Genomic DNA, 27,493 nt, shown 5'->3' on the forward strand with positions numbered 1-27,493 from the left:
GTTTAATTTGGAAAAGGCCTCTAAGATCAAAGAGTCCAACCATTTTCCCAGTCCTGCCGTGTTCACCACTAAACCACGTCCCCAAGTGCCACATCCACAGGTCTTTTGAACACTTCCAGGGATGGTGACTCCACCACTGCACTGGGCAGTTGTGCCAGGGCCCGATCAGCCCTTCAGAGGAGAGATTTCCCCCAATATCCAACCTGAAACTCCCCTGGCACAACTTGAGGCCATTTCCTCTTGTTCTGTCCCTGTTTCCTGGGAGCAGAACCCAATCTCCCCCAGCTGTCCCCTCCTGTCAGGAGCTGTGCAGAGCCGCAAGGTTGCCCTGAGCCTCCTTTTCTCCAGGCTGAGCCCCTTTCCAGCTGCCTCAGCCCCTCCTGGTGCTCCAGACCCTTCCCCAGCAGCATTTCCTTCCCTGGACATGCTCCAGCCCCTCAGTGTCCTTCTTGTGAGGGTCCCAAGACTGTTCCCAGGATTGGAGGTGTGACCTCAGCAGTGCCCAGCACAGAGGGATGTTCACTGGTCACAGCGTGGCTGGTACATGCCAGGTGTCATTGGCCTTCTCGGCCACCTGGGCTCATGTTCAGCCCCTGATGATTCATTATTGCTGTCAAGCTGTAATCGGAGTCTTTTTCTCCTCTTTGCTCCACGCTCTTCTCCAACAGACCTTGAAGTAATTCCCTCATTAGGGAGTTCTCCAGGCCTGGCTGTCTCTGTGCCACAGATCTCACAGCTGGAGCAGCTGTTTTTCACTACTGGGCTGAAGCTGCAGGCCAGAGACACACCTGAGGGCAGCTGGCTGTCTAACACAGGGTTTGCACAAACCCTCCACACAGTAAAGTCATATGTCTGGAAGGTAGAGAACAGAAGCCAAACTCCTACTGGCTCAGGAAATATTTTATTCTTTATACTTTCATTAAAAAATAAACATAGGAAACAAAACCACAGAACACTTGTGTGATAGAAACAAACGCAGAAGGTCAGAGCATTGGCTGAAAGTGCATCATTAGGTCATGCTACCATGTCCCTGATCCCACCCTGTCCCCAAGCAAGGAGTCAGCAGGAAGCTCAACGAGCAGCACTACATGGAGCCCAGGCACTGTGGGGCCAAGCTGATGGCAGAGGGGAGCCCGTGCTCCCAGGAACGCAGTGAGGCAGGACATGCTGAGCAGGGAGTGCTCCATGAGCTGCTGTGAGCCACTGATGGAGCCTCACCTGGGCTCATGGGGCAGGCCAGGGATAGCAAGTGTCACAGGATGTGGACTTATGAGACAGGAGAATAAAGAGCTGAGAACAAAGGGCAAAACAGAATCCTGGATGTCACTCCAGAACAGCCCTGGAAGCAGAAAAATCCTAGATAAAAGGAAAACCAACACAATGAACTTGAGTGAAAGGCTGCCTTGGGTGTGCTGGACTCAGTTCTGTCTGGGGAGAAACCCCAGTGACTCACCCAGCAGGACCTTGGTGGGCAGCAGCCACTGTGTCCCTGCTCTCCTGGCCTCTGCTCAGGTGACCTCCTCACAGCGTGGGGCACAGCCAAGCTCCCGGTGCCACGCATCATTTGCAGCTGGAGCTGTCAAGCTTTTTGAGGAAACATGTGATGAACCTTGCTGAGCACCTGATCAAGAGCACAAACACTGCAGATGCTTCTGTGGCAGGCAGCGAGCTCCTCCCCTGCCTCTGCCCCGTGGCCTCAGGCTCCGGTCACAGTAGCTGACAGCTTTAACCTTTGACTCCTTTGCCTGCAGCCCTGCAGACAAAGTGACAGCTCAGGGCCCCTCACACGTCACCCAGGCTGGCTCTGCAGTGCTCGGGGAGCACGTTGGAACATTCAGGATGTACACGATGATTTGAAGCTGGAACACAAGAGCAGCTGGGCTCAGCCTCACACACCCACAGGGCTGAGAGCGAGCCGGGGACCCGCGGGGTCCTGTGGTGGCTGAAGAGGTGACCCAGGGCTATGTACATGTCCTTGGGAGGGGTCACCAGGCTGGCTGAGACCAGGCTGGGGCAACTCTGCTCTGCCCACAGACTGAGCCACAGAACAGCAGAGAGTGCAGCTTCTCCTGACCCATTCATCCCCTTCCTCCAGCTTCCCACAGAGCCCCTGATTTCAAATGACTGCTGAGATCACACAGTTATGCACATGCTCTAGTCACAAGCAGCACAGAAAGCTGCAGTTCTGGTGCCTATTCCCACAGCATCCACAACTCTCAAGAACAGTCACTGCAAATCATTTGGGACTCTTCCTCCAGACGAGACATTTTAGAATGTTTCTCTTTGTGAGTTCCCTCTGCTCACTTCTCCCGAAGGACGCAGACCCCGGCGTCGCAGCGCTGCATCCCCAGGGAGGTCACCACTTCCCAGCTGTCAATGATGGGGTCGTAGCACTCGATGCTGCTCAGCAGTGAGTTGCCATCGTATCTGCCAGGACAGAAGGTTACACATGAAGGACGGTGATGGAGGAAGAGGCTGAGGCATTCAGAGCTCTTCCTGGGAGGCTGGAATAGCCCAAATTATAGCCCCTGCACCAGGCTGCCATTGCTGTCTGCGGTCACTCTCCCGCCTGCCTGGGCCCTGGATTGTGGCATTCACATTCTCTGAAAAAAGCCTTTGCCCAGGATTTTTCTCCTGGGAAGCTGAGAACCCTCAGAGAAAAGGAAAACAAATCCTATCTCATTTGCTTCTCCTGTGTTGTGCTCATGTGGAATGAGTTTGGAGATTGTTTATCCACAGGTGATTGTTTCATGGGATTCTGGTGTGAGTTGTTTTGACACTTTGGCCAATCAGGGCCAAGCTGTATCGAGACTCTAGAAAGAGTCAGGAGTTTTCATTATTATCTTTTTAGCATTTTAGTAAGTATCCTTTCTGTATTCTTTAGTATGGTATTCTTTAATATAATATAGTATAATAAAGTAATAAAATTAGCCTTCTGAGAACATGGAGTCAGAGTCATCACTCCTGCCTTCGTCAGGCATTCCCTGCAAATACAATACTGAACCTTTGTGCTGCCTGTTCTGGCTGGGCACAGTGACCCTGTGGGTGTCTCCTCTCACAGAGGAGAGGCCCCGTGCCAGGGGCAGCAGCTGTGTCCCCTGGGGTCACCTGCTGAGCACGCAGAGCTGCAGGCCTGGCTTACCCGGCGATGGCGTAGAGCCGGCCCCGCAGCACGGTGGCCCCCACGTAGCAGCGCGGCGTGGTCATGCTGGTCACCGTGGTCCAGGAGTCGGTGCGGATGTTGTAGGCCTCCACCGAGGACAGGTGTGCAGTGCCATCAAACCCACCCACCACGTAGATGTGGTCATTGAGCAAAGCCACGCCAGCCCCTGCGGAGAGAAGGTGGCACAGTCACACCACGAGTGACACTGGCAGCCCCAGGCTCGCTGCCACGAGGTGAACAGGTCAATTCCTCCCTCTCCACTGGACATTTTTTATGCTTGTACCTCCCCTAGAAGAGCTGATAACCATGTCTTCTGTTGATGTTGTCTCCCCAATATGAAACATGAAAACATCTCACTCCACTGAACACTCCTGACTCTGGGGTTGGGGGGCCTGGGCAGCACAGCAGCACAAGAGGTTTACCTGGGCTGACACCTGACCACAGGTGTGTGAGCACAGCAGCACCAGGCCCGCTCTGCTGGCAGGCAGCTGGCTGGGACTGTCAGCCAGAGACAAGTTCCTCTGGCGCTTCTGAGTCCCTGGTGTCACCCAGCTCCTGGCTGTGGCCTGGAGAGCAGCTGCACACTGCTCCATGCAAAGCTGGAGGAGGGATTTCCCTGACATTACTCCTCTGGAAGACAAAATGAAAACTGGTTTCTACACTGCTGCAGAGGCAAAGGTGGCTGGAGCAGCTGCCTGAAGAGGTGTTCTCACAGTGAAAGCAGACAATAATATGCTGCTCCTGGGAATTTCTGAAACCAGCAGCAAATAACCACCAGCCTTGGTTCCTCCTTGGCAGCCCCTCAGGTATGGCACTGGAGGACACTGTGACATTACCAGGCACCTGGTGGCCTCAGGGGGTCCTGGGAGCACAGTCAGCCCTGTCAGGCTGTCACCACCACGTGGAACTCTTGCACTAATGAATATCCTGAAGGAAAAGAGCCAGCTACCCTGGCATGGATCTGTTTCTTTACAAACAGGATATAAGAGACTTCCTGTTCCTCTAAACACATCCTGCCTTTCCCTGTCTGTCCTTGCTGAGAGCCTCAGAACAGCTGGGATGGCCAGGTTGGCCCAGTGGGATCTCCAGGAGCTTTGGTTGAAGAGACCAAACCAAGGCCTAATCAGGGAAACTGGTTCCAGCAATGCAATATGGCCAAGGTCTCTGAGAGGTAACCTCCCTCCAGAACCTGTCCTAAGAGGTGAAAAGAAAGAAGGAGGAAATGATCTCTGTGAATAAAGCCAAGATTACTCTTAGTCCTGATCTTGGAATTCAAAAGACCTGCACGTGGATAAATCTCAGAGGGTTTTTTGGGGACAAAAGAAATTCTGCAGGGTCCAAGGTCACCAGCACTCACACCTAAGGTGTGAGTAGTCAGGGGTGCTATGAGTGGCAGCACAAAAACTTGAGCAAAAAAAGGCCCTTGGACACGTTTCAGATCTTGGTACTCCAGGTCACAGTGCCAAGGAAGGAACCACATGAGCCAGTGCTGGGGTCAAGAGCCTCACCAGGTTCCTGCTGGCTTGTGGCACCAAAGAGCTCATGCTGCAGCCAAGGCACAGCCACTAAAGCCACCAGCTCCTGTGGGGAGCACAGACCTGGGAAATGCCTGCTGTAGAAAGCTTGAATTCTGCTCTTGCCCTTGTCCAAAGGCAGCCTTCTCTGGTGCCCAAAGCAGGCCCCAATGAGGGCAGCCATCTGATCCTCAAGCTTCCTAGAGATGCATGGATTGACCTCACATGGTGCCTCTGACCTAGAAAAACCTGCAGATTTTATCCTGTGTTTTAAATGTAAGGCCTTCCTGGATGTGGAAAGTGCCCAACTCCTAAATCAAATCCATTCTTGGCTGATAAACCAACACTTAACAGGAATATCCCTCTCACAGGAATAAATATTTAAAGACTGGGGGTTTGGTGAATGCTACTGCAGGCACAAGAAAATTGGAACGTTTTTGGAACAGAGCCCAGTTTATTGAGTACCCAGTATTTGTCCCTAACCAGAACCACTGCACAGGGATCACATGGAGCAGGGCTGCCCAGGCTGGCTCTGAGAGCCAGTTATTGAAAGAAGTAGAGAAAAAGCAACTTCAAAAGGGATTTGGAAGAGGGTCTAAGCACATAACTGTAAGCACTGGGAGGCACACAGGTGTGGAGGCACAGAGCAACCTTCCTGTACACACAGGCAGGGCCAGGGCAGCCCACCAGCCAGAGCAGGAGGTCAACACACCTGAGCACACAGGAGCTACAGGAGCCCCATGAGAAATGAAGGAGAATTTAAACACAAAGATACTCCAAAAGTAGGATTTAAACTGTATTTTTTGTCCTAGATACAACTGCCAACTTAAAGTTTGGATAGAACACTAGGCAGAGAGACAAGTGAAGAGTTGGTGGGGAATAATTATTATGTGACTGCACCATTTGTGTAAGCCCACTCTGGGCTGTGGCAGTGCTGCCCCAGTGCTGCCCAGTGCAGGGCTCAGGGGAAGGAGCCTGGCAGGGCACACCTGCCTTCACCATGTCCCAGAGAGCTGATGAGCACTGACCTACTCCTGTGGTCAGTCTGTGCCTTGGGAGCTCTTCTCCATGCCAGGCATTGCTCCCAGTTGTGGAAGTCAGCCAGCATTTCACATTTCATCTGCCTCCCTGTAACTTGTGACCCTGCCACTGCATTCCTCCATACACACCTTGGCCTGGGATGGAGGCATGTAAAAATTAATATTTCTCTTGAGAATTCAAGCCAGTAGAATCATCCTTTCTCAAAGCCAACCCACCCACTGGGGCCAGAGCATCCTCCAGGGCAGAACACAGCAGCAGTGACTGCTCCCTCAGTGTAGCAGGAAACACACTGACCTCAAGGCACTGTGGGCGTGGATGTGACAGTCTGGTCAGAGAGAGAGAAAGCTGGATAAGCTTTCCCTTGAACTGGTCTGAGGGAGCTGGAGAGAAAGAATGATAGTCAAATACTAAACAGGCCACAGGTGGTGTTTGTAATAAACTGTTTTCCCATAAGGCTGTGTACAGATGCGTGTCTTCTTAATTAGCCAGTGGTGAGGGTGTTTTGGTTAAAAGACCAATCAGGTCCACCTATCTGAAGTAGAATATAAAAAGGAATGGGTTCCTAAAAAATTGTTATTAGCCTTCTGAAAACACATGGAGTGTGTCACTCATTTATCATTGTCATTTCTGACTCAACGGTGACACTGTGGGCTCTTACCTGAGCGCTTAGTGGCCATTGGAGTGACATTTGTCCAGTGTCCAGTGTGGGGGTCATACCTCTCAACAGAATTCAGGATGTTCAGCCCATCGTAGCCTCCTGAAACAAAGCACAGGAGCAAACCATGGAGCTGACCTGGGGAGAGTGTTTTCTGTGCAGAGAGCAGTACCATGCCTGGTGGGCCCCGAGCACAACGTGGCACTGCCATCAGCACAGCCCATCCTGGTGGGGCAGAGCATCCTGCAGCCAGCCCAGAGCCAGCTCTGACCCCACACTGCCCTGGGCCATGTGGGAGAGCATCAACTCCCCAAACTAGCAAACCAGGCCAGCCCCATGGAGCTGCCTCTAAGCACACTGAGACCACTGCTGGTGCAGCCCTGCAGATGTGCAGCTCCCAGGTCTGTGCTGCAGCTGCACGAGGCTGAATGGTGCAGGCTGGGATCTCTCAAGAGCTGTTTCACAAGCAGATACTAACATCTCTGTGCTGCCCCAGCAAAGGAGCAGTGTGCTGCCATCCACCCTGGGGAACAGCATGAGGAAGAGGAATGAATGTGGTTGGTTTACTCAAGGCCAGGTTGGGCAGGGCTTGGAGCAACCTGATCTAATGGAAAGTGTCCCTGCCCATGGCAGGGGGTGGAATGAGATGAAGTCCCTTCCAACCCAAACCATCCAGTGGTTCTATGAAACCAGTGCCTAAGGTCTGTGACTCCCCAGGAACAGGACTGCAACAGAGGTGGGTGCAATGCTGGGCTGCCTTTTCTGGGGCCTAGAAGGTGACCCACAGAACAAGCTTCAGAGTGTTTTGTCCTCTGGCAATCTCAGTATATTCACAGCTGGTGTAGTACTCTGAAACTGAAATGAGTGCTACAGGAAGAAGCTGGAGAACAGACAGCTCAGGATACATTTCTGGAGGACTACAGCCACCATTGCAGGTGCACCCTCTGTCCCACAGTCACCTGCTTTATCTCTGGCCATTTAGACACCGCCCAGGCCGCACAAAGCCTCAGCCGGCATTGCTTATCCTCCACACTCCTGCCATCCCTCAAATGCAGTGTGTCTAAATTGTGTTTAATTTGTAGTGTGCAGCGTTCTCTGCAGTGATGGCAGCTGCAGCCCAAGCCATTGTGATGGGAACAGTGAGGTCAGGCAACACTGACACAGCTGTGAGTGCCGTGAGGTTAAACCTCTTCTAACATGGATGTGACAGGTTGGGGCTGCTCAGGCAGCACTTGAATGGTCACTTGGGTAAAAAGGCAGGCTCTGCACAGCTCCCAGAGGTGCTGAGGGTACCTACCCAGGCAGTAGATGACTCCATTGGCCACCACAAGGCCTGCTCCCTCCCGTGCTGTCTGCATGTCTCCCAGCATGCTCCACTGGTCGATGTTGGGGTCGTAGCGCTCCATACTGGTGTGCCGGCGGCTCCCGTCGAACCCTCCCGAGACGTAGATCATGTCTGCAGGGACAGAGGTGACACCCTGCCAGTCAGCCAGGGACATGGAGCACCAAGGCCCACACACACGGAGCAAAGCTACAACATGGACTGCAAACCACAGAAAACAGACCATGGCACACTAGGAACCAAGATGAACCCAGGCTCAGCCTGGTGCACAGGCTCAACAAACAAACACAAGTTCCATCTGGCCCTTAAATTTGCTTCTTGCTGATGGATGAAAGAGAACACACACAATCTGGCTATTTTTTTTCATGCTGCAGAACCACTGAAACACTGCCATGCCCAAACCAAACTCTGTCCGTAGTGAACCTCATGTCAGCACCTCTCCAAAGTCCTCACTCCTTCCCTGCAGATGTTCCAGTCACTGCAGTGCTGGATGGTCACAGCTGTATTTGGTGTCCTCTGCTCAGTGTTGCCCAACACTGTCACCACCCTCAGAGCTCCCCACTCCATAATCTCTCACAGAGCCCCTTTCCCCCAGTTCACAGACACATGCTGCAGGAATGCAGCGGAGGCAGAGCTCCTCTCAGGATATGTGGGCAAGTTTTCCATTTCTGCATCCCAGTGATGAGAAAGCAGAATCTCAGGCTCCCCTCCTCCACCAGAGCCAGCCCACTCTTCACACAGCAGCTCAGGGCATCTCAGGCCGGAGCTGAACAGGCTGCTCTGCCCTGGCAGTGACCAGGACCTACCTCCAAGGGTTGTGGCTCCCGCCAGCCCTCTCCGCACGTTCATGGGAGCCACGGAGTACCAGATGCCGTCCTCATCCGAGGTGTAATCCAGGCACTCCACGGAGCTGAGGCGGGAGCGCCCGTCGTAGCCCCCAATGACGTAGATGCGGTCGTGCAGCGACACCGTGGCCACGTAGCGCCGCTTGCGGGTGATGCTCTGGGACAGCAAAGCAACACCAAGGTCACAGGCAGATACAATGCTGGGCATGGAGACCAACCCCTGCTCTTCAACCCTCTCCTGCTGCTCCTTTGGGAAATGGCCCACTGCCCCAGGGCAGGCAGCACTATGGATTTAAAGGACACAGCCTGAGTGACTGCGCCTGCCTCCCCCAGCCGTGCTCTCTTCTCAGGACCGTGTCTCTCTGCAGTCAAATATTTCACACTAAATGTCATTTATCCTGTGCTGCTGAATAACCTTCAATGCATTTGGGATGATTTTGTTAGCCTCCCACTGGCAATGGGAAAAAGTAGGGACTCTGAATATTTGATGAAGCTTTCAGCCTCCAAAAAGATCAGAATTTTGGAACACCAGGTGATTTTGAGTCTGCCCTGACTGGCAATACTGAAGAAAAGGTAGTTCTCCACCATTTCACAGACAAAGGTGATTTTAATTTGGGTAGAAATACTCCTCAGTGCAAGAATTCTCTCTTCCCATTATGCTCCAAAACACTGCAAGCAGTGGGATCACGCAGCACCCTTAAGACTGCACTGATTACACGGTTCCTATTGACATTCCAATTATCATCACTAACCTTAAAGCTTCACACCCCTTCACTAAGAAACATGATAGTTCTCACTCCCACAACCAAGATGTGGGTCTCTGCAGGCTCAGCTGATCAGGTCTATGACAACAACCCCCTCTCCCTCAGTCACTATGCAAGCTGAAGTGGTTTCAGCATTCACCATGAAAATCTCTAAAGAATTTCTGTCAGAAATCCTCAGCAGATTGCACAGGACAGCCCAAGGAGACGGTTATCCAGCTGGTGCTGCAGGATCAGCATTTGCTCACAGCCTGGTCAGCCCAGTGGTGGTCAGAAACAGATCCTTACCGGCAGGAAACTCCACTCCTGGGTCTTGGGGTCGTATTTCTCCACCACATCAATGGGAGACTGCTGGCTGCCGAAGCCGCCGATCACCAGCAGCACTTCGTTAGCTCCTGAGGCACAGAGAGACAGCAAAGCCAAGTCAGTCCCTTCACAACCAAAGGGTCACCTCAGGGGAATAACCCGAAGATAGTTGGAGCCTTCCCTGGCACAAAGCTGCCTCTAAATCCCTGATTTTGTCTCGGCTCTGGAGAAGGGACCTACCCTGGCTCAGGCACTCACACTCCCTTGTCACGATCATATTTTCTGGAAAAATCCCTTCACCAGGATTTCTTCTCCTAGGAAGCTGAGAAGCCTCAGGGAGAAATGAAAACAATAATTATCTCATTGCTTCTTCTGTGTTTGCTGCTTTGGAACGTGGTCTCAGGGATCATTTACCAACAGGTGCATGTTTGATTGGTTTCATGTGAATTGCTTTTAGTTAATGACCAATCACCATCAGCTGTGTCATGCTCTGAGGAGTCACAAGTTTTCATTATCATTCTTGTTAAGCCTTCTGTCTGTATCCTTTCTCTTTCTTTAGTATAGTTTTAGTATAGCATTCTTTAATATAAGATAATATCATAAAATAATAAATCAGCCTTCTGAGAACATGGAGTTAGATTCCTCATCTCTCACCTCATCCTGGGGACCCTCCAAAACTCAACACTCCCTCTGTGCTCAGCAAGAAAGAGAAGGGAGAAACTCTTCAGAGGATGTGGCAGACAGTTGACTGAGGTGTTAGGAGACGGCTGTTGGAGGGCTGCTTAATCTAACATCAGAGGCACTTGGAAAAGACAAGCTGCCTGAGACAGGTGGTGAAGTTCACTCCTTTATATCTCCTTTTGTACCCTTTCCCCTGTTTTTCCCAAACCTCTCACCACCCCATAGAATCTGTAGCAGAATGGCTGCTTCCCTGCAGCCTTCTCACAACACAAAGTCTCCTTTTGGTCTCAAATGACATCCAGGCCTGATTTAGGGGACTTAGTTCCTGGAAAAAATTTTAATTGGTTTTCCAAGCTTCATACAGCCTGACTTGTTTCTCAGTTACATGGTGAACAGTCTCTTAAATCTTGTGTATTTAATTTCAAAATTGCCTTCCCTCAATTTTCTCTGAGATGAATTCTCTGATTTTTTCTTATTTCCTCCATGACTATTAATAACAGCTGTGACCTAGAGAGTTGTAACTTCCCCTCTAATCACTGCCTGGAAGCAGGCTTCTGTCTCAGGTTTGGAACAGCTTACCATCCCCACAACTCCCTGGGCCCTTTCTGGAACAGGGAGTTTATCACTAGAATTTAGGACTGTCCAGCCTTTCATTGCACAAGGACTGAACACCAAGCAACAAACATTTAACAATACTTTGTCTGTCACAAAGCAGAAAGCTGCCACCTCAGATGAAAAGTAATATAAAAAATAACTGGGAAGGATTCACAAGAGCTCCAACATCCTGGAAAGCCTCTTTTCCAGTAGGAAAGCTAAAAGTGCAATCACTTCAGCTCCTCCCATGCAAAGTTAATACATGCCTTGATCACAGTTTTAAAGTGACACACTGCTGATATCAGATGGTATGGAATCAATTAAAACAGCTAGGGCTGAATCCAAAGGATGAACCTCAACATTAATGTGCAGTTTTAACCCATACAATTAGACAATAAAACAGTTTTTTAATGTCTTTTTTTATCAGCTGAAGTATTTCAACTAAGAATAAAATGAAATGTGTTTTTCTAAAATCATAGAATCACAAAATGGTTTGTGTTGGAAAAATTTTAAAGCTCATGTCATTTCCTGTTCAGGAACAGTTTGCACTATCCCAGGTTGCTCCAAGCCCTGTCCAGCCTGGCCTTGGACACTTCCAGGGATGGGGCAGCCACAGCTGCTCTGGGCACCCTGTGCCAGAGCCTCACCATGCTCTCAGGGGAGAATTTCTTCCCTAGATTTCCCCTCTTTCAGTGTGAAACCATCCCCATTGTCCCATTGCTGCAGTTTCTGATGAAGAGTCCCTTTCTGGCCTCCTTGTAGGACCCTTCAGATACTGGAAGGCTGATGCCATGACAGGCTGAGCTGAAGTGCAGGTCTTTGAAACTGGCAGAGGAATTCCAACAAAATGTGCTGATGCCTGGACTGTGCAGAAACAGCATAACAACATTTCCTTCAGGCCAGAGAAGTCTGATCAGTGTGTCTCTGACAAACCTAATCTGCCCTCCTCCTTCTGTGGTTAAACTGCTTTCTGTCCCCTAAAAGAGGCCACAAAAGGATTTTGGAATCTCTCTCCACCACACCTGCAGCAGCACTGGAGAACACACAGGGAGGATTCCTTGCAGGGAGAGTGGTCCCTGCTGGCACTGATGGCAGTGCACCAGGACACATGGCACAGTAGAAGCCAGTAAAATACTTTTCCTTCTTCTGTAGCTCAGTCCTACTTTTATGTTGCTCTTGAGTGCTCACAGTCTTAAGACAACCATTTTCTGAACAATTCAGTGACTGTGCTTGGTAGAAGTTACTGAAATAGAGGAAGATATCATTTATTTGCCTTAACAAGGCTAGATAGAAAAAAAAAAGCACCTCTGAAGGGGAAGAGGGACATCTCCATCTCCCTCCTTGCACCTTCCCCTGTTCAGTTTGCTGTGGAAACTTGCTGTCACTGTAAGGCAGCTGCCACTCACCTCACAGCTCTCCTTTGGACTCTGATACCTACCTCTTCAGACAGAAAGAAACTCATCCCACACTTCTTGGACAGCTGCATGCTGGGACAAATGCATCTGCAGGCACCAGCAACTCAGGAAACTGGTTTTGAGGCCACAGCAGGGCCTGGGATTAAAGGCAATCAGCTAGTCCCCACACTGGCACTAAGCAATCATACTCTATAACAGAGGCACCTCTGTCCTTTGCTCCAGTCCCCTCTCTGTCCTGCTGGGGACCATGGCATGACCAGTTACTGCTGTGAAGAACATCAACACAGTTACAAGGCATTAGACAAGGTGCCTGACACAACACCTGCCAGTGCCCTGGCCCCTCTCAAGGTCCTTTTTCTGCTGCTCACCCAGACGTGCTCGTGTCCTGGGTCCTTGCATCTGGCTCCGGAGCTCGGGCCGAAGGTGGAATTTCTTGGCTTCGTCCACGAGGTCTCTGCACTGCAGGCTGCAACGGATGAAGGGCTGGGGAGAAACATGAGTCACTGCTGCATGCAATGTATTTTAGGAAACCTCAGAAGAACTGTCCTAAAGCCAACTCTCATCAGCTCAGACAGCATGAAAAGGACTTGTGTGCAGGTTCTGGTGCAGATACTGCACGCAGGGAAATGCAAAGGCAACTGAAGATGCTGAGAAGATATGGCTCCATCCTCACAGTCTGGCACTGAAGGCTCCCTAAAGAAAATGGCTGCATTGGAACACTAAGGAAAAGCCACTTCTGCTCCATTTAAGCCAGCAGAAGTATGACTGGGAAGGGGAACTGGCAGTGAAAGCACACTTGATCTGCCCCACATAACTTGTCCTGCACCTGCCATTGGAGAAGAAAGGGAGAACACAGCACAATGAAACTGTTTAGTTGAATTACAGCCCTGGTCACTGTGCACACAGGACATGGGGTTGGTGAAGAGGCAACAGGAACACTGAGGTCTTGTTGAAGAGTAAGGGGCACCCAAGGACAGCCTCATCTCCTGGCACAATGCTGTGTAATTCCCTTCCCTACCCACGGGCTTGGACCAACCTCCCTTCAGCTCAGCACTCATTTTCCCTTGGGTGTTGGGTGTACATGCTGCTTCAGTAAGTTCAGATTTAACTCTACCGGTTCCTGGTGTCTGTGTGAGGCAGCCACATGGGGCCAACACTCTACTCTCCACACTGCCCCAAGCTGGGGATGTGCCACCAGTGGCACTGCCAGACTGGACAGGTAACCCTCCACATTCACTCTGAGAGATGAGGGCTGTACACTGTCTCAGGATTTGGAACAGATCTATTTGTTTTGGTACCAGTCCCTTTTCCATTAGCTTAAATTTCAGTTTGAAGTGGACCATGATAATTTGACTGAATACCCTTTAGCTCTGGCACAACCTAACACAACAGCCCATTAGGTTGTCCTGATCTGATAACATCCCTAATCTATCACATCTGAGAAGACTGTTGCTGAATCAGCCTTTTCCTGACATAGAGAAATGCCTGTCATTCACCATTCACCATTCAGCACCTGTCAGGTGACAAGGGGTAGTAATCCTTGAGTACATCCCATCATCATCTAACCTGAAGGCTGGTTAGACCTTCTCTGGGCCTTCCTTTGAAATCTTGCCTGGGGTCACTTCCTGTCTGGAATTAAATTTGCACTTAAAAGCTTAATTGTCGCTTTGCATCATCCCCATTTTGGGCTGCCTCTGCAGCATCCCAGAACACAAAGCAGCAGTGTTAGCCACGGCTCTTGGCTGTGTGTTGGTCCTGGACCCACACAGATGCTGTCTTTCTCACTCAGGTACTTGCTGGCCACCTGCATGTCAGACACCTTCTAAGGAGCCACGACCTCCCTGAGATCAATGCCAGCAATCTTTAGCCTGGGGAAAGGGGACGTGCCAGTGCTTAGGAATGAAGGCAGAAAGCACTTGGAGACTGTAAGGGATGGCAACAGAAAGGTGCTGTGAATATCTGACTAATGGCTCTGGAGAGGGCACCCTGCAGCTGCAGAGCAGGATGCTGTGACTGCTGGCACAGCAAACACAGCTCAGTGTGCCAGCAGCACTGCGCTGGGCAGGGACAGCTGCACGGTGTCACCAAACAGCAGCAGCAGAGAAAGGGCTCTGCAGCCGTTCTGGGGGCCAGCAGAGGCCAGGCAGGAGCAGCAGTGGCCGCTGTACCTCAGTGTCGATGACGTCGGTGATGTAGCGCGGCGTGAGCAGCGGCATCCGCACGTACTGCAGCAGCTCCGGCAGCGACGCCTCGCGCTCCTTCTTGGAGTGCTTCACCCAGTTTATCACCGCCTCGAACACCGGCTCCTCCGAGTCCACCTGCACACAGGAGGCACATCCTGATCACGTGGCAGCAGAACAGGAGCTACTGCTATGGAGCACACAACATTCAGCTGCTGCACTGCTTCACAGTGAGCAAGGGAGCAGGACAATTCAGCTACGAGTCCCTTAGGGAAATCCCCATAAGCACAGAGAATTCCCTCACTTTCTTTTCCATAAACCTGCGTTTGCTTTTTCCTCTGCAGCTGAGATCAACCATGGGCAGTCCAAGCCCCAGAGCAGTGAGTGATACGGTGCAGAGCAGAGCCTGGAGCTGAGAGCTCCATCCACTGTCAGTGGGAACTCACAGGACAGCTCCCCCAGTTCTCTGGAGCAGGAGCTGTGATCCTGCAAAATTCCAAGTGTTATCAAAGAGATGATGAGAACCAGGTTTCCTCTGCACAGCAAAGGGTCCCTGGCAGCCCTGTGCCTACGCACTGCCCCTCAGACACTCCAGCCAGAGCAGGTACATTTACGGTTTCAATCCACCTTTTAAAAACTACAAAGGATTTCAGAGTGGAGAATCCCAGGGCATGAATGCTACTGTTTATTTCTACTGTTTATTTTATTTTACCACTAGTTTATTTCTGTCTCCATTTAGGACCAGCACATGCTGGTGCTTACACCACTTCTGGAGATTACACTGACTAAACCATTCAAATTTGATCCTGTAATGAACCACAGATGCTTTGGACACCTATGATTATCAAAAGAATTCTAAATATATATATGTATTTTTATATATATATATACACATATAAGAATTATAGATTACTTATTACTTATATATAAATTATATATTACTTAGACTTTGTTTTCTTTTTGCACATCTATCAGATCATCCGACGTAAAAGGAAATCAGACATGAATTTATTATCACACAGTCTGTTAACTGAGACTAAATATGAAGATAAAAGAAGAGCCTGTGATGAAAGGACTAAGCCTTCCCACCAGCCTATGACTGGTCTCCTTTGAAATCTAGTTTGAAGCTGTCAGACAGAATGTTTTGAAGCAGGGAGCCACTGAGGTTAATTATGTAAGGCATTCTTCTACACCATTGTTTTATATTTGTTACAGTATAATTTGGAATGGCCTCTTTCTCTTGGAATTACAGGGGAAGGACAATTAGAGCTCACAAAAGGAGAGCAGACTACTGTATTGTTTCCAATTTCCCCACCTCCTCTTTAAATGCAATAATCCTGTGTTGATTTATTCCCTCGTGAACTGAAAGTCCTCAGATATATTTAACAGTTTTACTATTCATTGAATCATTTATGTTTTCTGATAAATGATGAGTAACTCTAAATGCAGGATCACAGTGAGGACCTGTCATTGCACTTCTTGAGCAGCTCCAAGATTTTCTGAGGGTGTTCCCTTACCACGCTCTTGATTCCACAGAGCACCTCTGTGCTGGCACAGCAGGAGAGTGATCTGCTCCTTATCCTGGACTGGTCTGGAAGGGACTTCAAAGCCCATCCCATTCCACCTCCTGCCATGGGCAGAGACACCTTCCACCAGAGCAGGTTGCTCCTGGTCCAGCCTGGCCTTGGACACTCCCAGGGATGGGGCAGCCACAGCTGCTCTGGGCACCCTGTGCCAGGGTCTCAGCATTCTCACAGGGAAGAATTTCTTCCCAACATCAAATCTAAATCTCTCCTCTTTAAAACTGTTAACCCTTGTCCTATCACTCTCTGCCCATGTAAAAAGTCACTCTTCTTCTTTTTTATAAGCCCCTTTATAAGGTTTCCCTAGAGCTGTCTCTTCTCCAGGTGAACAGCCCCAGCTCTCCCAGCCTGGCTCCAGAGCAGAGGGGCTCCAGCCCTCAGAACATCTCTGTGGCTTCCTTTGGACCCTTTCTAACAGGTTCACCTGTTTCTTGTGCTGAGAACCCCAGACCTACACACAGCAGTCCAGGTGAGGTCTCACAAAGACAGAGAAGAGGGGGAGAATCCCCTCCCTTGCCCTACCTGTCACATATTCTTAAGGTACAATAGTGCATGCCCAACACACTGTCTGCTGCAAGGTCTGAACCAGCCCTCCCAATCCACTAGGAATGTAATGTCACTTTTCCTGAGCAGATCATCCAAGAAGCTTAGCTGGGTCATTCTGAAGTTCCTCATTACTTTCTGCTCCCAACCCAGAAGCTGCTCCCAGTAGCATCACAACCCAGAGGAGCTCAGCCCCTCACAGCACAAAACTGCAGCTTGTCAAACACCAAGCACACTCAGCCTCCTCCACTGCAGATCCCAGCTGGAGCTGGGTCCTTTCACCACTGCCTCACATGCTTTTTCTCAAGCAGCCTCACTAACAAGGGGATGTTGATATGGCTGAAGACCACTTTCAAGGAATACATCAACAAGTCTTCTCTGGCTATCCCTGTACTGGAATCCCACCAAAGATATCCCATACACTGGTTTGCTTCCAGGCATTCCTGTTCCCCTGAACTCTGAGCAGTGATTACTTCAAGCCCTTCCACTCCAGTGAACATCAGTGAACATTGACAAAATCCACCTCAATAAATAGTCAAGCTCTCTCCTCATTACCAGGGAATGTTCAACTTCTTCATAGAAAAGTTGGAAAAACGTATTTGACATGTTCCAGTCACACAGCACACTCTCGAGAAGCTCACCTTCAGGGAACTAAATCTCCCTGTAACCCCTGGCAGAGTCAGACCACCCTGCACCATCCCAGGATTCCTTGTGCAGCAGCAAACAGAAGTTAAGGCTTGAGGCTATTTCTGAAATGTAGGCACTGAGACAACTTATCTTCTCCAGGGAAAGGAGAGAATGAAGGGCCAATAACTCTGCAAAGGGAACTAACTCACTGTGATTGACTTGCAAGAAACACTTGTGAGACAACAAATTCTTACAGAGAAGCTACATGGTATTGATAAAATTACAAACTAGCAAAAATAAAAATAGATGCCTCCTGAAAATAAATTTCAAATTCAGGAAGTGTGTGAGGAGTCCATCCCAGGAGTATGGACTAATTACTGACTAGTTTCAATATTTTATTTCAATGCTTTGCACAGTAATGGTACTTTTCAGGTTTTACCTGAATTTCATCACACTTGATGAGCTTTTCAACCTCTTCTTGATTTAAGAGGATAAACTCTTCATGCTGAACCACCTCTGGAAAATGTTTCTGGCTGAAGACCTCTGCAGCTTGCATTAGATCCACACAATTGTGTGTCTCAGCAAAATCCCGAATGCCCAAACAATTTGATGGATCCAGCTGGCTTTCTAGAAACTCACAGCAAGCTTGTTTCACACCTACGGAAAATTGGAGGGGTGAATGAGCACTGCACACTTACTATCAATCCACCGCTTTGGCAAGGGCTTCAAAAAAGAAAGTTCTAAGCAATAATGAAAATCCAATCCAAATAGCAAGTACCACACAAACAAACACATGCATGTATTGCTTTGGAGGCTGAAGACACTTGGAGTAGCCAGACCACATGTTTGGGCTGGTGGGAGCTCTGCCTCTTCTATTCCAATGAAAAAATTACATCAATCTGATACTACTAAGATTCCAATGTGAGTTGTACTCAGCTTCATGGATTATAAACCACTAATGTGTCTGCTAGTGGATATGGCACCAGATTTCTAGGTCTATAATAACTTTTAGGTAAGCTGTCTGGGATTTGGGATAATTGTCTGGGATAGTTCCCTAGGTGCATGTGCAATGACAACAACCAGTCTGTTACTGACCCAGACATATTGTGATGGAAGGTCAAATGGCATCTAGGATTGCTTATTATAATAATCTAACTGAGCTGCAATATTTATGTGCTATACAGCTGACAATTCCTCTTTGGAATCCTCCTGCAGAAGTACAGTAGCCTAAAGAATGGAACCTGTTTTACCATTTTGTTTTGCACCCAAATCCGTTCCTCTACCAATGAGACCGCAGTGCACAAGAAAAGAGAAGTTTGACATAACTACTTATAAATATCATTCCTCCCCCAGTCTCTCTTCCATGCACAGAGGGTCAAACAAACCAAATCTCTAAACAGCAGCAATGATGCAATTTGTGCTAATCTTTGAATTACCTTTCAGCTGAAGCAGACATGCTGCTGGAAGCAATTCTTGGACGTTTTCTACTGTCACATGCACAGTTTCTGTATATACAAAGTCCAACAGGATTTCCATGGTGGAGGCTGTCAGGCCCTGGATATCCACACAGGGTTTATCTTTCTCTGAGAGCTGTAAATTAAAAGGGAGACACAGCCTTATTTTTCATTAATGTGATCAGAAAGCCCACAACCCTCAGCAGGTTTGAAAATAAGATCTGTCAGAGCTTTCAACAGAGATTTGTCCTCTCTATTCTGGTGCTCACTGAAAGGATATAGGGAAGGAGGGAATTTCCCTACAGAATTAACGTACAGAAATGAGTAAGAGACAAAGTTCTTTATGGATCAAAAGGATAGTCAGACTGCACAGTAAAACCTGTGAGCTGAGATCTGAGTCAGCAGAGATCACATGTGTCACCTGTGCAAGACAACTAAACTGTCTCCTCCATGCAGTACTGCAAGCTTTATTCCAAGGGAATTCCTCCCTGAGCTGGATGTGTGTGACATGCTGCAGTTCACAAGGAACAAGCAACAAGCTTGTGCAACAAGCAACACCCCACCTAGGTGTTGGCCCAAACCAGGTTCTTTTCCTCAATGTGAAAAAGGCCAATCCACACCCAGAGTCTGGGTATTTGATTCATTTCACTTCAGCACAGAAAGGGGGGCTGGAGGCCAAAGCCCCCAAATGCCAAGAGGAGCCAGACTGGCAAAACTGTTTACTACTAACACATTTTAGCAAACAAAGGCATTAATGTTCATTGGCTACAAGCTATCTAGTTCTCTTATTGATTAGCCTTCTACTTGTATTGGTTAAAGATTTCCTTGCTTCTTATGCTAATTAGTCCCATGCTCAGTCTTTCTCTTCCTCTGATTCAGTGAACTTCTGGAGTTAGTGGCTGTGAGTCAGCGGCCACAACATGCCCCTGCCAGAATTACCTTCTACCCATTCAGAGCTGAATTCAGCACAACTGCTGAGCTGGCTTTATCAATTTCTTCCTTATTTTGGGAGTTTTGCCAAGAGTCTCTGTGGCCCAGAAATGTGGCTTCTCTGTGCCCCCTATCAGTAGGACATCCTTCTGCCTGAGCTTTGGTAACTTCTCCCTGGGCATGTCCAACCCTAAACCTGAACAAGTCAATTCTACTGACACCTAATTTTCCTTTCCAACACCTGGACATCTTCACCACTCTTCTCTAAAACCAAGACAAAGAAAAAGCTTTTTCAACTCATCAGTTCCCTGATTAATTCTTCAAGCTCATGGTGAACTTCATTCCTAAAATGAAACAAAGTAAAATGACAGTTTGTGCAGTGATGGCACTTACACAATCCAGACTTTGTCTCCTGACTATTTTATCACCTCTATGATTAATTCTGGAATAATTATTCTTCCAAGGAACATTATCCTCTCAATGGTCAATCTTTGGGAACAGCAAATTCTGTGCCTCCATCAAATATGCACAGAACAGATTATATTCCACACAGCATCAGTTTCATGGTTCAGTGCCTCCAGCACAGAGCTGCTGGCAGAGCACCTAATGGTTCCTGACCAATGGATTGCCTGGTGGGCTCACTGATCACACCCTGCACATTGCTGCCAGCTCAGCAGCATGGCTGCTCCTCAAGAGATTATGATCTTCCTGTGGCATGCTGCAAAACCAGCCCCTAACTTCTGGAGCAGTCACCACCAGTGCAAGCCCAATGCAGATGAAAGCCCATGGCTTCTCTTGCCAAGAATGAGCCTAAAGTTGGTACAGCCAGTTGGGCAGAGACTCAGGGAGCAGAAAGCACGGCCAAAGCACCATCACTGAACTTCACATCTGCCACATCTGGGGAAAAAGGAGGTGATACAGAATACAGAAAATAAGAGCAGTGGAAGCTACTCCTGCAGAGGCACTCCATGACACAGCAGAGATGTCTGCTGGGACTGAGCCCTGTTTGTCATGCAGAGATACACTTGCACAGAAGTACAGGAGGTAAGGGTGACCCTTGAAGGAATTTGAGAGAAGAGGCTTTTCAAATCTCTTGACTCAGTGAGCAATCTTTATGGCTTCTAAAGTTGGGAAGGAACTGCAAATTGCCTTGTCTGACCTGCTGTGTGACAGGCCAGGCATTGCATTCAGAAGCTAAAACCAGTTCCTGCCTTGGGCCAGACAAAACATTCCAGAACCAAGACTAAGCTGTTTGCATCACAAAGGACAAAGATGCCACCAAAGTTTAGAACTCATCCGACAAGATGTTCAGATGATTCTAATAAGCAAATTAAGATACAGACCACACATATTTAGGATCAAAGATGTTACAAACTTCTATTGACCTCCTGATAGCTGTAAGCATCAGTTCTTCACACATGAGCCTGGAGCTGATACAGAAGCTCTTGACCCACAATCAACCAGCCATGCACATACTCTCTTTATATTGGTGACCACAACACAAACCACAAAGACAACACTAATACCATACAGATGATTACTTCCTGCTTCCCTTGTACTTCTGCTACACTCCACTGCTTGGTTGTTATTTTGCTCAGTTTACTCACATGCTAAGAATGCCTAGTAGGAAGGAAGTATTTCATGTAACCTCATCTAATGTGGGTGATGCAGAATTGGGACCCTAACATCATACCTTAAAGAAGAGTCTAAGCGTGGAGACAACTTGATTCTGAACACAGAATCATGGATTGGTTGGAAGGGACCTTCTGTGGATTCTCTCTGTCAGTTGAAGCCATTTCCCTTTCTCCTGTAACCCCAGTGAAAACAGTCTCTCCATGGTCTTGTTGGTTCCCTTCAGGTACTGGAAGGCCATCCCAGAACCTTCTCCAGACTCAACAATCCCAATTCTCTCAGCCTTTCAGACTCACGAGGACCCTGAGCCTGAGCTGAGCTCCAGCCTGTGTGTGCAGCATTAGAGAACTGCCTGCAGTGCTCAGTGCTGGGACACAGACAGTCCCTGGTCCATCTATGCAGCCACATCCTTGGACTCAGAATGCAAAATGATGGTCATACAATGCTAACCAACACTCAGGCCAGGCAGCTTTCCTCTCCAAGGTGTTCACTGTTTACTTCTGAGGTTGTTCAGTGGCACAAGACACATGTCTGCTGTCAGAATTTCAGATTGGTTTCCCACTTTGTTTAATATCACAGCTCTGCTCACTCTCCCTGAAGGGAATCAAGTAGCCCATGCATAGGAAGTGTGCAGCAGCACAGATCCCAAAATCAACCACAGCATTCAAGAAAACAACTAAGGACAGTCACTTCAAGGCCTCAGGAGTTTTACCTCAAGACGCCCAAGGTGCTGAAAGGCTTAAGGCAGGGGCTGCAGGTTGCAGCTGTTTTGTGAGACACAATGTTGCTTCTTCCATTCCACCCATAAATCATTGTGCTGGCTTGGGCTGGGGTAGAGTTTATTTCCCTCCCAGTGGCTGGCATGGGGCTGTATTTTGGATTTGTGCTGAATGTAGGGATGATAATGGAGATGTTTTTGTTATTGCTGAGCAGTGCTCACACAGAGCCAAGGCCTTTTCTGCTTTTCATACTGCCAGGCTGGCAAGGGGGCTGGGGGTGTGTGGGGAGCTGGGAGGAGACACAGCTGGGACAGATGACCCAAAGTGATCAAAGGCATGTTCCAGGCCATATGACATCATGCTGGTATATAAAGTGGGGGCAGAAGGAAGGAGGGGAGGGATGTTTGGAGTGATGGTGTTTGTCTTCCCAAGTCACTGTTACATGTCCTGGAACCCTGCTCTCCATGGGATGGCTGAACACCTGCCTGCCCATGGGAAACAGGTAGTGAATTCCTGGGTTTGGTTTGTTTGCACGTGTGGCTTTTGCTTTCCATATTAAATTGTCTTTATCTCAACCCACAAATTTTCCAGCTTTAACCCTTCTGACTCCCTCCCTGATCTTGCTGGTAGGGGAGCAAGCAAAGGGCTCTGAGGGGCTTGGCTGCTGCCTGGGGCTAAACCATGACAATCAAGCAGCAGAATGGGTCTAAAATTTTGCAACTCCTTTCTTACCCAAGGCTACTTCTTGTTTTTGCCCTTACTAATGCAGAGACACAAAAGTGTCTGGAATAAATCCCAAATTCTTCTCACAGGGGAAGAGAATTGCTGGCATGACAGTGCTAATGTGTGGCTCACTGCACCCTGGACAGCAATCACAGCACAGAGAAGCTGATCATGTAAGAACCTCGAAACACCAGTTATTTACTTTCAGAATAATATTTCTCTGTTCTGAGGGGAAAGGATTGTTAAATTTCTAGAACACAGCCTCCAAGAGAAGACAGAACAGTTTCCTTCTGAGGTGGAGCCAGTAATCAGCTCTTAAGAGATCCCAAGTTATGTTAACTTAGACAAACAAAGACAAATACCAGTGCACAGCCAGGATCCAGGGGAGAAAAAACTAGTCTGAAATTTTCACTACAAGGAACAACCCTGCAGGTAAAACTGATGGTGCTTCAGTTCTCCCACACTGCTCAGCACAGGGGCAAAGGAAAGTGTTGCAAAAAGCCTGGGGTTCATCAGGTGATCAGTGGCTTCTCCTCATGCTGCAAAACGGGAACAGAAAATGGGAAGAAATTAATACTAAGCTAGACTGAGAACTTTTTAGTATGTTAAAAGTCAGAAGTGAGAGAAGGAAGGAAACTTGAGACACAGAGAGGCAAAGGCAGTTCTTTATGACAACAGCATCTGCTGAAGTCTCAGTGTTGTACTGGCTATGCACAGATGTGACACCAGGCATACTGTGGCATAACCCCAGGAGAAAAGACCAGGAATGCCATGGCATAACCCCAAGATCAATTCTGAACAAAGCCTCGTGCAGCCCAGCCTGGCACATCAGAGCAGCCAAGCAGTCCCCAGAGCTGCTGGAGGTGAGCAATGGAGTGCTGAGGAAGCCCTGGCAGGGCCATGACACCACACATACTCTGAGCTCCCTGGAGTCCCTGCCTGGCCAAACCCTGCACCCACAAATGCCTGGAGAGTGTCCAAGCACCGTCCCATCACAGGCCCTGACACACTTGTCGCTGACACATACAGGGAGCATGGTCACTCTTGAGGCTCACCAAGCTGCCCCTTCCTGGAAGGAAGCTCTCCCTAACTGTGTGCCCCTTGGCAGGTTGGGCACTTTAGGGTTTCCGTAACAAAGAAGCAAGTTTGGAAGAAACACAAACCAAGAAAAAGAAAATAAACCCTTAAAGCAGAGGCATTGTGGGAGCATGAGAGAGCAAGCAATTCTGCCCACTGAGCACAGCTGTTTTCCCAGGAATAATTTAATTTCCTGGGAAGATTCACATGTCTGAAGGTCACTATGATGTTACAGTTAACATGAATGTAACGAAGCAGGGAGAGACAGCTCAGACCCAGAGCACATCAATCCCCTGCCTTTGTTAGCAGCCACAAAGAACATTCTGGAGCATATGGAGTGACTGGATCTCTGCACACTGCCTAGACCAAGTCCAGAAGTCAAAAGCACTGACAGGAACGTGGAGGCAAACCCAGAGAAGCAGAGATACCTCTGTACTATTGAGCACCTAGAGCTACTGGAGAACAGAGAACTTCAGCCTCCAGTGACTGAATTTGCTTTGTGCGTTTTCTTCATCTAAATACATTTCCTTTATGCAGAGAAAGAGCACAAACCTGATGGATTTACAAATTTCATGAAGATATGGACAAAAAAAAAAATATTGCTCTGAGGTCAGGCCACACATGCATCATTTTGGTTTCTTTGCACAGGACTGTAAACACCTGCTGCCCTGACAGCACTGAGATAAGTGGGCACACAGAGAGCTCTGCCACAGCCTTCGTGCCTGGGTAAAACAAAGAAAAAAATCATTCTCTGCTGCAATGACTCTTGGGCTAGCAGGGAGGGCTTTAGGACCTGTGAGCTACTTAACAATGTTTTTCCCTACTCATGGGGAAGGCGGCAGGATAAGGAAAGCATCTTCCATAAGAAAAAGCTGCAAAGATTGACTCCAACTTGTAAAGACAAAGCCAGGCAAAGCATCTGACATTCAGCAGTGAGTGCCAGCTCCAGCTGAGGCAGTGCCTGTCAGTGACTCAGGGAAACAGCACACAGGTAGTGCAAGTCTCACAGGAAGGGCTGAGAGCCAAGGTGCTCACAGGTGAGATGTGCTGGGTGCAGCACCTGGCGCTCAGAGCCACCCCAGCCCCAGCGACACCCCCATAGCAGGAGAGCAGCACATCCCAGCTCTCAGCCAGTGCCAAGGGCAGCCCAGGGCAGGCATCAAACACCCTCCCTTGCACTGCAAGGGCTGCCCAGAATCCCCAGCACGGCTCCCACAGCGCTGTGCCAGGGCAGGAAAGATGCCCGGAACCACGGAAACCACAAATCACCACTAGAAAAATAAATAAATGTATCAGAACTCTCTGGCTTGGCAGCTCAGCCTGGCAGCTCCCTGGGCACAGGGTGGTCACAGCAGACCACGAATCAAGGCCACAACCTTTTAACTCCCCACCAGGTCACAATAAATGGCTTTGGAGTCACTAAGACACAGAATCACCTCGAGGGGCTCCAGGGCCACCAGGACAGAACCCAGAGGGCTCCAGGGCCAGCACAGGGGGATTCACAGAGACCAAGGGCCACCATGGAGAAATCCAGGGCGACCATGGGGGTTTCTGAGGCACCCACAGCCACTATGAAAGGATCAAGAACCACAACGGGGCATCCTGAGCAACCACAGGGAGTATCCAGTGGACTCCAGGATCACCACAAGGGGATCCTGGGCCCTCACGGGGGATCCTGGCCCAGCTGCTGAGCAGCTCTACAGAGAACAGCCCAAGCACTGGGCGGCCCTGCCTCCTCCACCCACGCAGCACCCAGGGCCGGCGGCAGCACCGACCTCGCTGGTGAACATGGCGCAGAAGTAGTCGCTGCAGGCGGCCAGGACGATGCGGTGGGCCGGGAAGTCCTTGTGCTCCACGCGGAGGGTGACGTCGCAGAGCGTGTTGCTCTTACGCAGGGCGTTCATGGCGTTGAGGATGGACTTGGCGTGGGAGTTGGTCATGATGTCCTTGGGGGGGGCCATGGCGCGCGGCACCTGCGGGCACAGCCAGCACGGCCACATGGCACGGCGCCCGCCGCCGACAGGGGGCGCTGCCGCCGCGCCGCCCCGCCCGCCCTCAGCGCCCGCCCCGCCCGGCGCCCCCGCCCACCGCGACCCCGCGGCGCGGCCGCCCCGGCGACACCCGCCCGGGGCGGCCAGGGGCCGCCAGCCCGACCCGGCCCCGCCCTGCCCCGCCCGGTCCGGCCCAGCCCGGCCCGGCCCGGCCCGGCCGCACTCACCGCCGCGGGGAGAGGTCCCGGCCCGCACACCTCGCCTCCCCCCGCCCTTCCCTCTCCCCGAGCCGCGCGCCCTGATTGCGTCATCGCGCCGCACCGCGCTCAGAGCGCCCCGCCCCGGGGTGCCGGGCGGTTGCCGAGCAACGAGCCCGGGGCGGGCCTCACAGCGCCCCTCAGCGGCCCCCGCGGGACCCGCAGGATAGGGACCCTGAGGGCGGGGAGGGACCGGAGCCGCGGGGGCGGCTCCCTCAGCTGGAAAGGGGCTCAGCCTGGAGAAAAGGAGGCTCGGGGGCATGCCTCTAGCCCTGCACAACTCCTGACAGGAGGGGACAGCCGGGGGGAGTCGGGCTCTGCAGCCAGGGAACAGGGACAGGACAAGAGGGACCGGCCTCAGGCTGGGCCAGGGGAGTGTCAGGTTGGATACTGGGGGAAATTTCTTCCCTGGAGGGAGTCAGGCCCTTGCACAGGCTGCCCAGGGCAGAGGGCATGGAATGGTGGAATCACCATACCTGAAAGTGTTCAAAACATGTGTGGATGTGGCCCCTGGGGACATGGCTTCATGGTGAATATGGCAATGCTGGGGGAGTGGTTGGACTCCATGATCTTAGAGGCCTTTTTCAACCTTAATCATGCTGTGATTCCATGATTCTGGGTTCCCTGCTGCAGTGCTCTGAAGCAGAGCCCTCACAGAGCACAGTGCACTGGCGTGAGCTGCCTCCCTCCCCTGGTGTGGCTCCTGCCGGGTGAACCCCTGGCTCTGGCTCTGCCAGGGCTGCGGGAGCCAAGCTAGGAGCCAGGCACCGGGAGCCTGCTCTAGAATCCTAGGATTTTAAAATTAATACTATTTTTGAGCTCTTCCTACACACACAACTCAACATCTCCAGCAGATCGCCTCCAGCTGACAGCCCTGAGCCGCCTCCGCTCCCCTCCTGCCCCCGAGCTTGCTTCCAAGCCTGCCTGGGGATGAATTTTAAAACCTGAATCCATACATACAGTCAGGTGCAGAGTTACTGTCAGCAACCGGAGATAAATTCCCAGCTAAATGTAGAACAGAGTATGACTTAAGGAATCTGCACATAGAGGCTGAGGTTTTATCCTGACCTGCAGGCTGATCATTAATTCATAAGCTTCCTCCTCCAAGAACCAGGGTCAATCTGTTTGGAGGTTGTACACGGAATGAGAGTTTGGAGGATTTGTTTGACTTCAGCCATGCTAAAGAAGCAAATGATTGGCAAGATCCAGCAGCTGGAGATGAGAATCCAGTGTTTGGCAAGGAGGGCAGTTTACCACTGCCTTCAGAGCTGCAGATGCTCTGCCACAGGGGATTTTTGAGTCAGCAGCACCTCTTTCTTTAGATCCAACTCAAGCACAAATTGTTGTTCTGGAGGCAGGTACCAGTATGTGTGTGAGACTGCATCATCAGCTGCTCCGCTGGGAGCTCAGTCAGGAGGGATGTGTGACCAGGGTGTGAGAACAGACTCAGTGCATGGGAG

General features: G+C 50.0%; 1 protein-coding gene across 3 annotated transcripts; it reads right to left on the reverse strand.

The window, feature by feature from the left end:
• Nucleotides 1–884: 884 nt before the first annotated feature.
• KLHL12 (kelch like family member 12) lies at nt 885–26,087 on the reverse strand. 3 transcript variants are annotated; one of them, XM_050985231.1, is made up of 12 exons: nt 26,004–26,087; nt 25,561–25,758; nt 18,687–18,840; nt 17,690–17,907; nt 14,486–14,635; nt 12,686–12,800; nt 9,610–9,716; nt 8,522–8,717; nt 7,671–7,829; nt 6,377–6,475; nt 3,143–3,329; nt 885–2,427 (listed from the first exon to the last, which is right to left on the reverse strand). In XM_050985231.1, the coding sequence occupies exons 1-12, from the start codon at nt 26,085–26,087 to the stop codon at nt 2,301–2,303; spliced, it is 1,794 nt and encodes a 597-aa protein (XP_050841188.1). In that variant the 3' UTR covers nt 885–2,300. The 3 variants fall into 3 exon arrangements, with proteins under 3 accessions (XP_050841188.1, XP_050841190.1, XP_050841189.1); XM_050985233.1 differs by lacking the exon at nt 26,004–26,087 and adding an exon at nt 23,071–23,247 and having other exon boundaries at nt 25,561–25,700; XM_050985232.1 differs by lacking the exons at nt 885–2,427; nt 3,143–3,329 and adding an exon at nt 3,340–6,098 and having other exon boundaries at nt 26,004–26,084.
• Nucleotides 26,088–27,493: the final 1,406 nt, after the last annotated feature.

The sequence above is a fragment of the Serinus canaria genome, chromosome 26 (genome assembly GCF_022539315.1).
Source record: "Serinus canaria isolate serCan28SL12 chromosome 26, serCan2020, whole genome shotgun sequence".
In the NCBI taxonomy this organism is placed as follows: Eukaryota; Metazoa; Chordata; class Aves; order Passeriformes; family Fringillidae; genus Serinus; species Serinus canaria.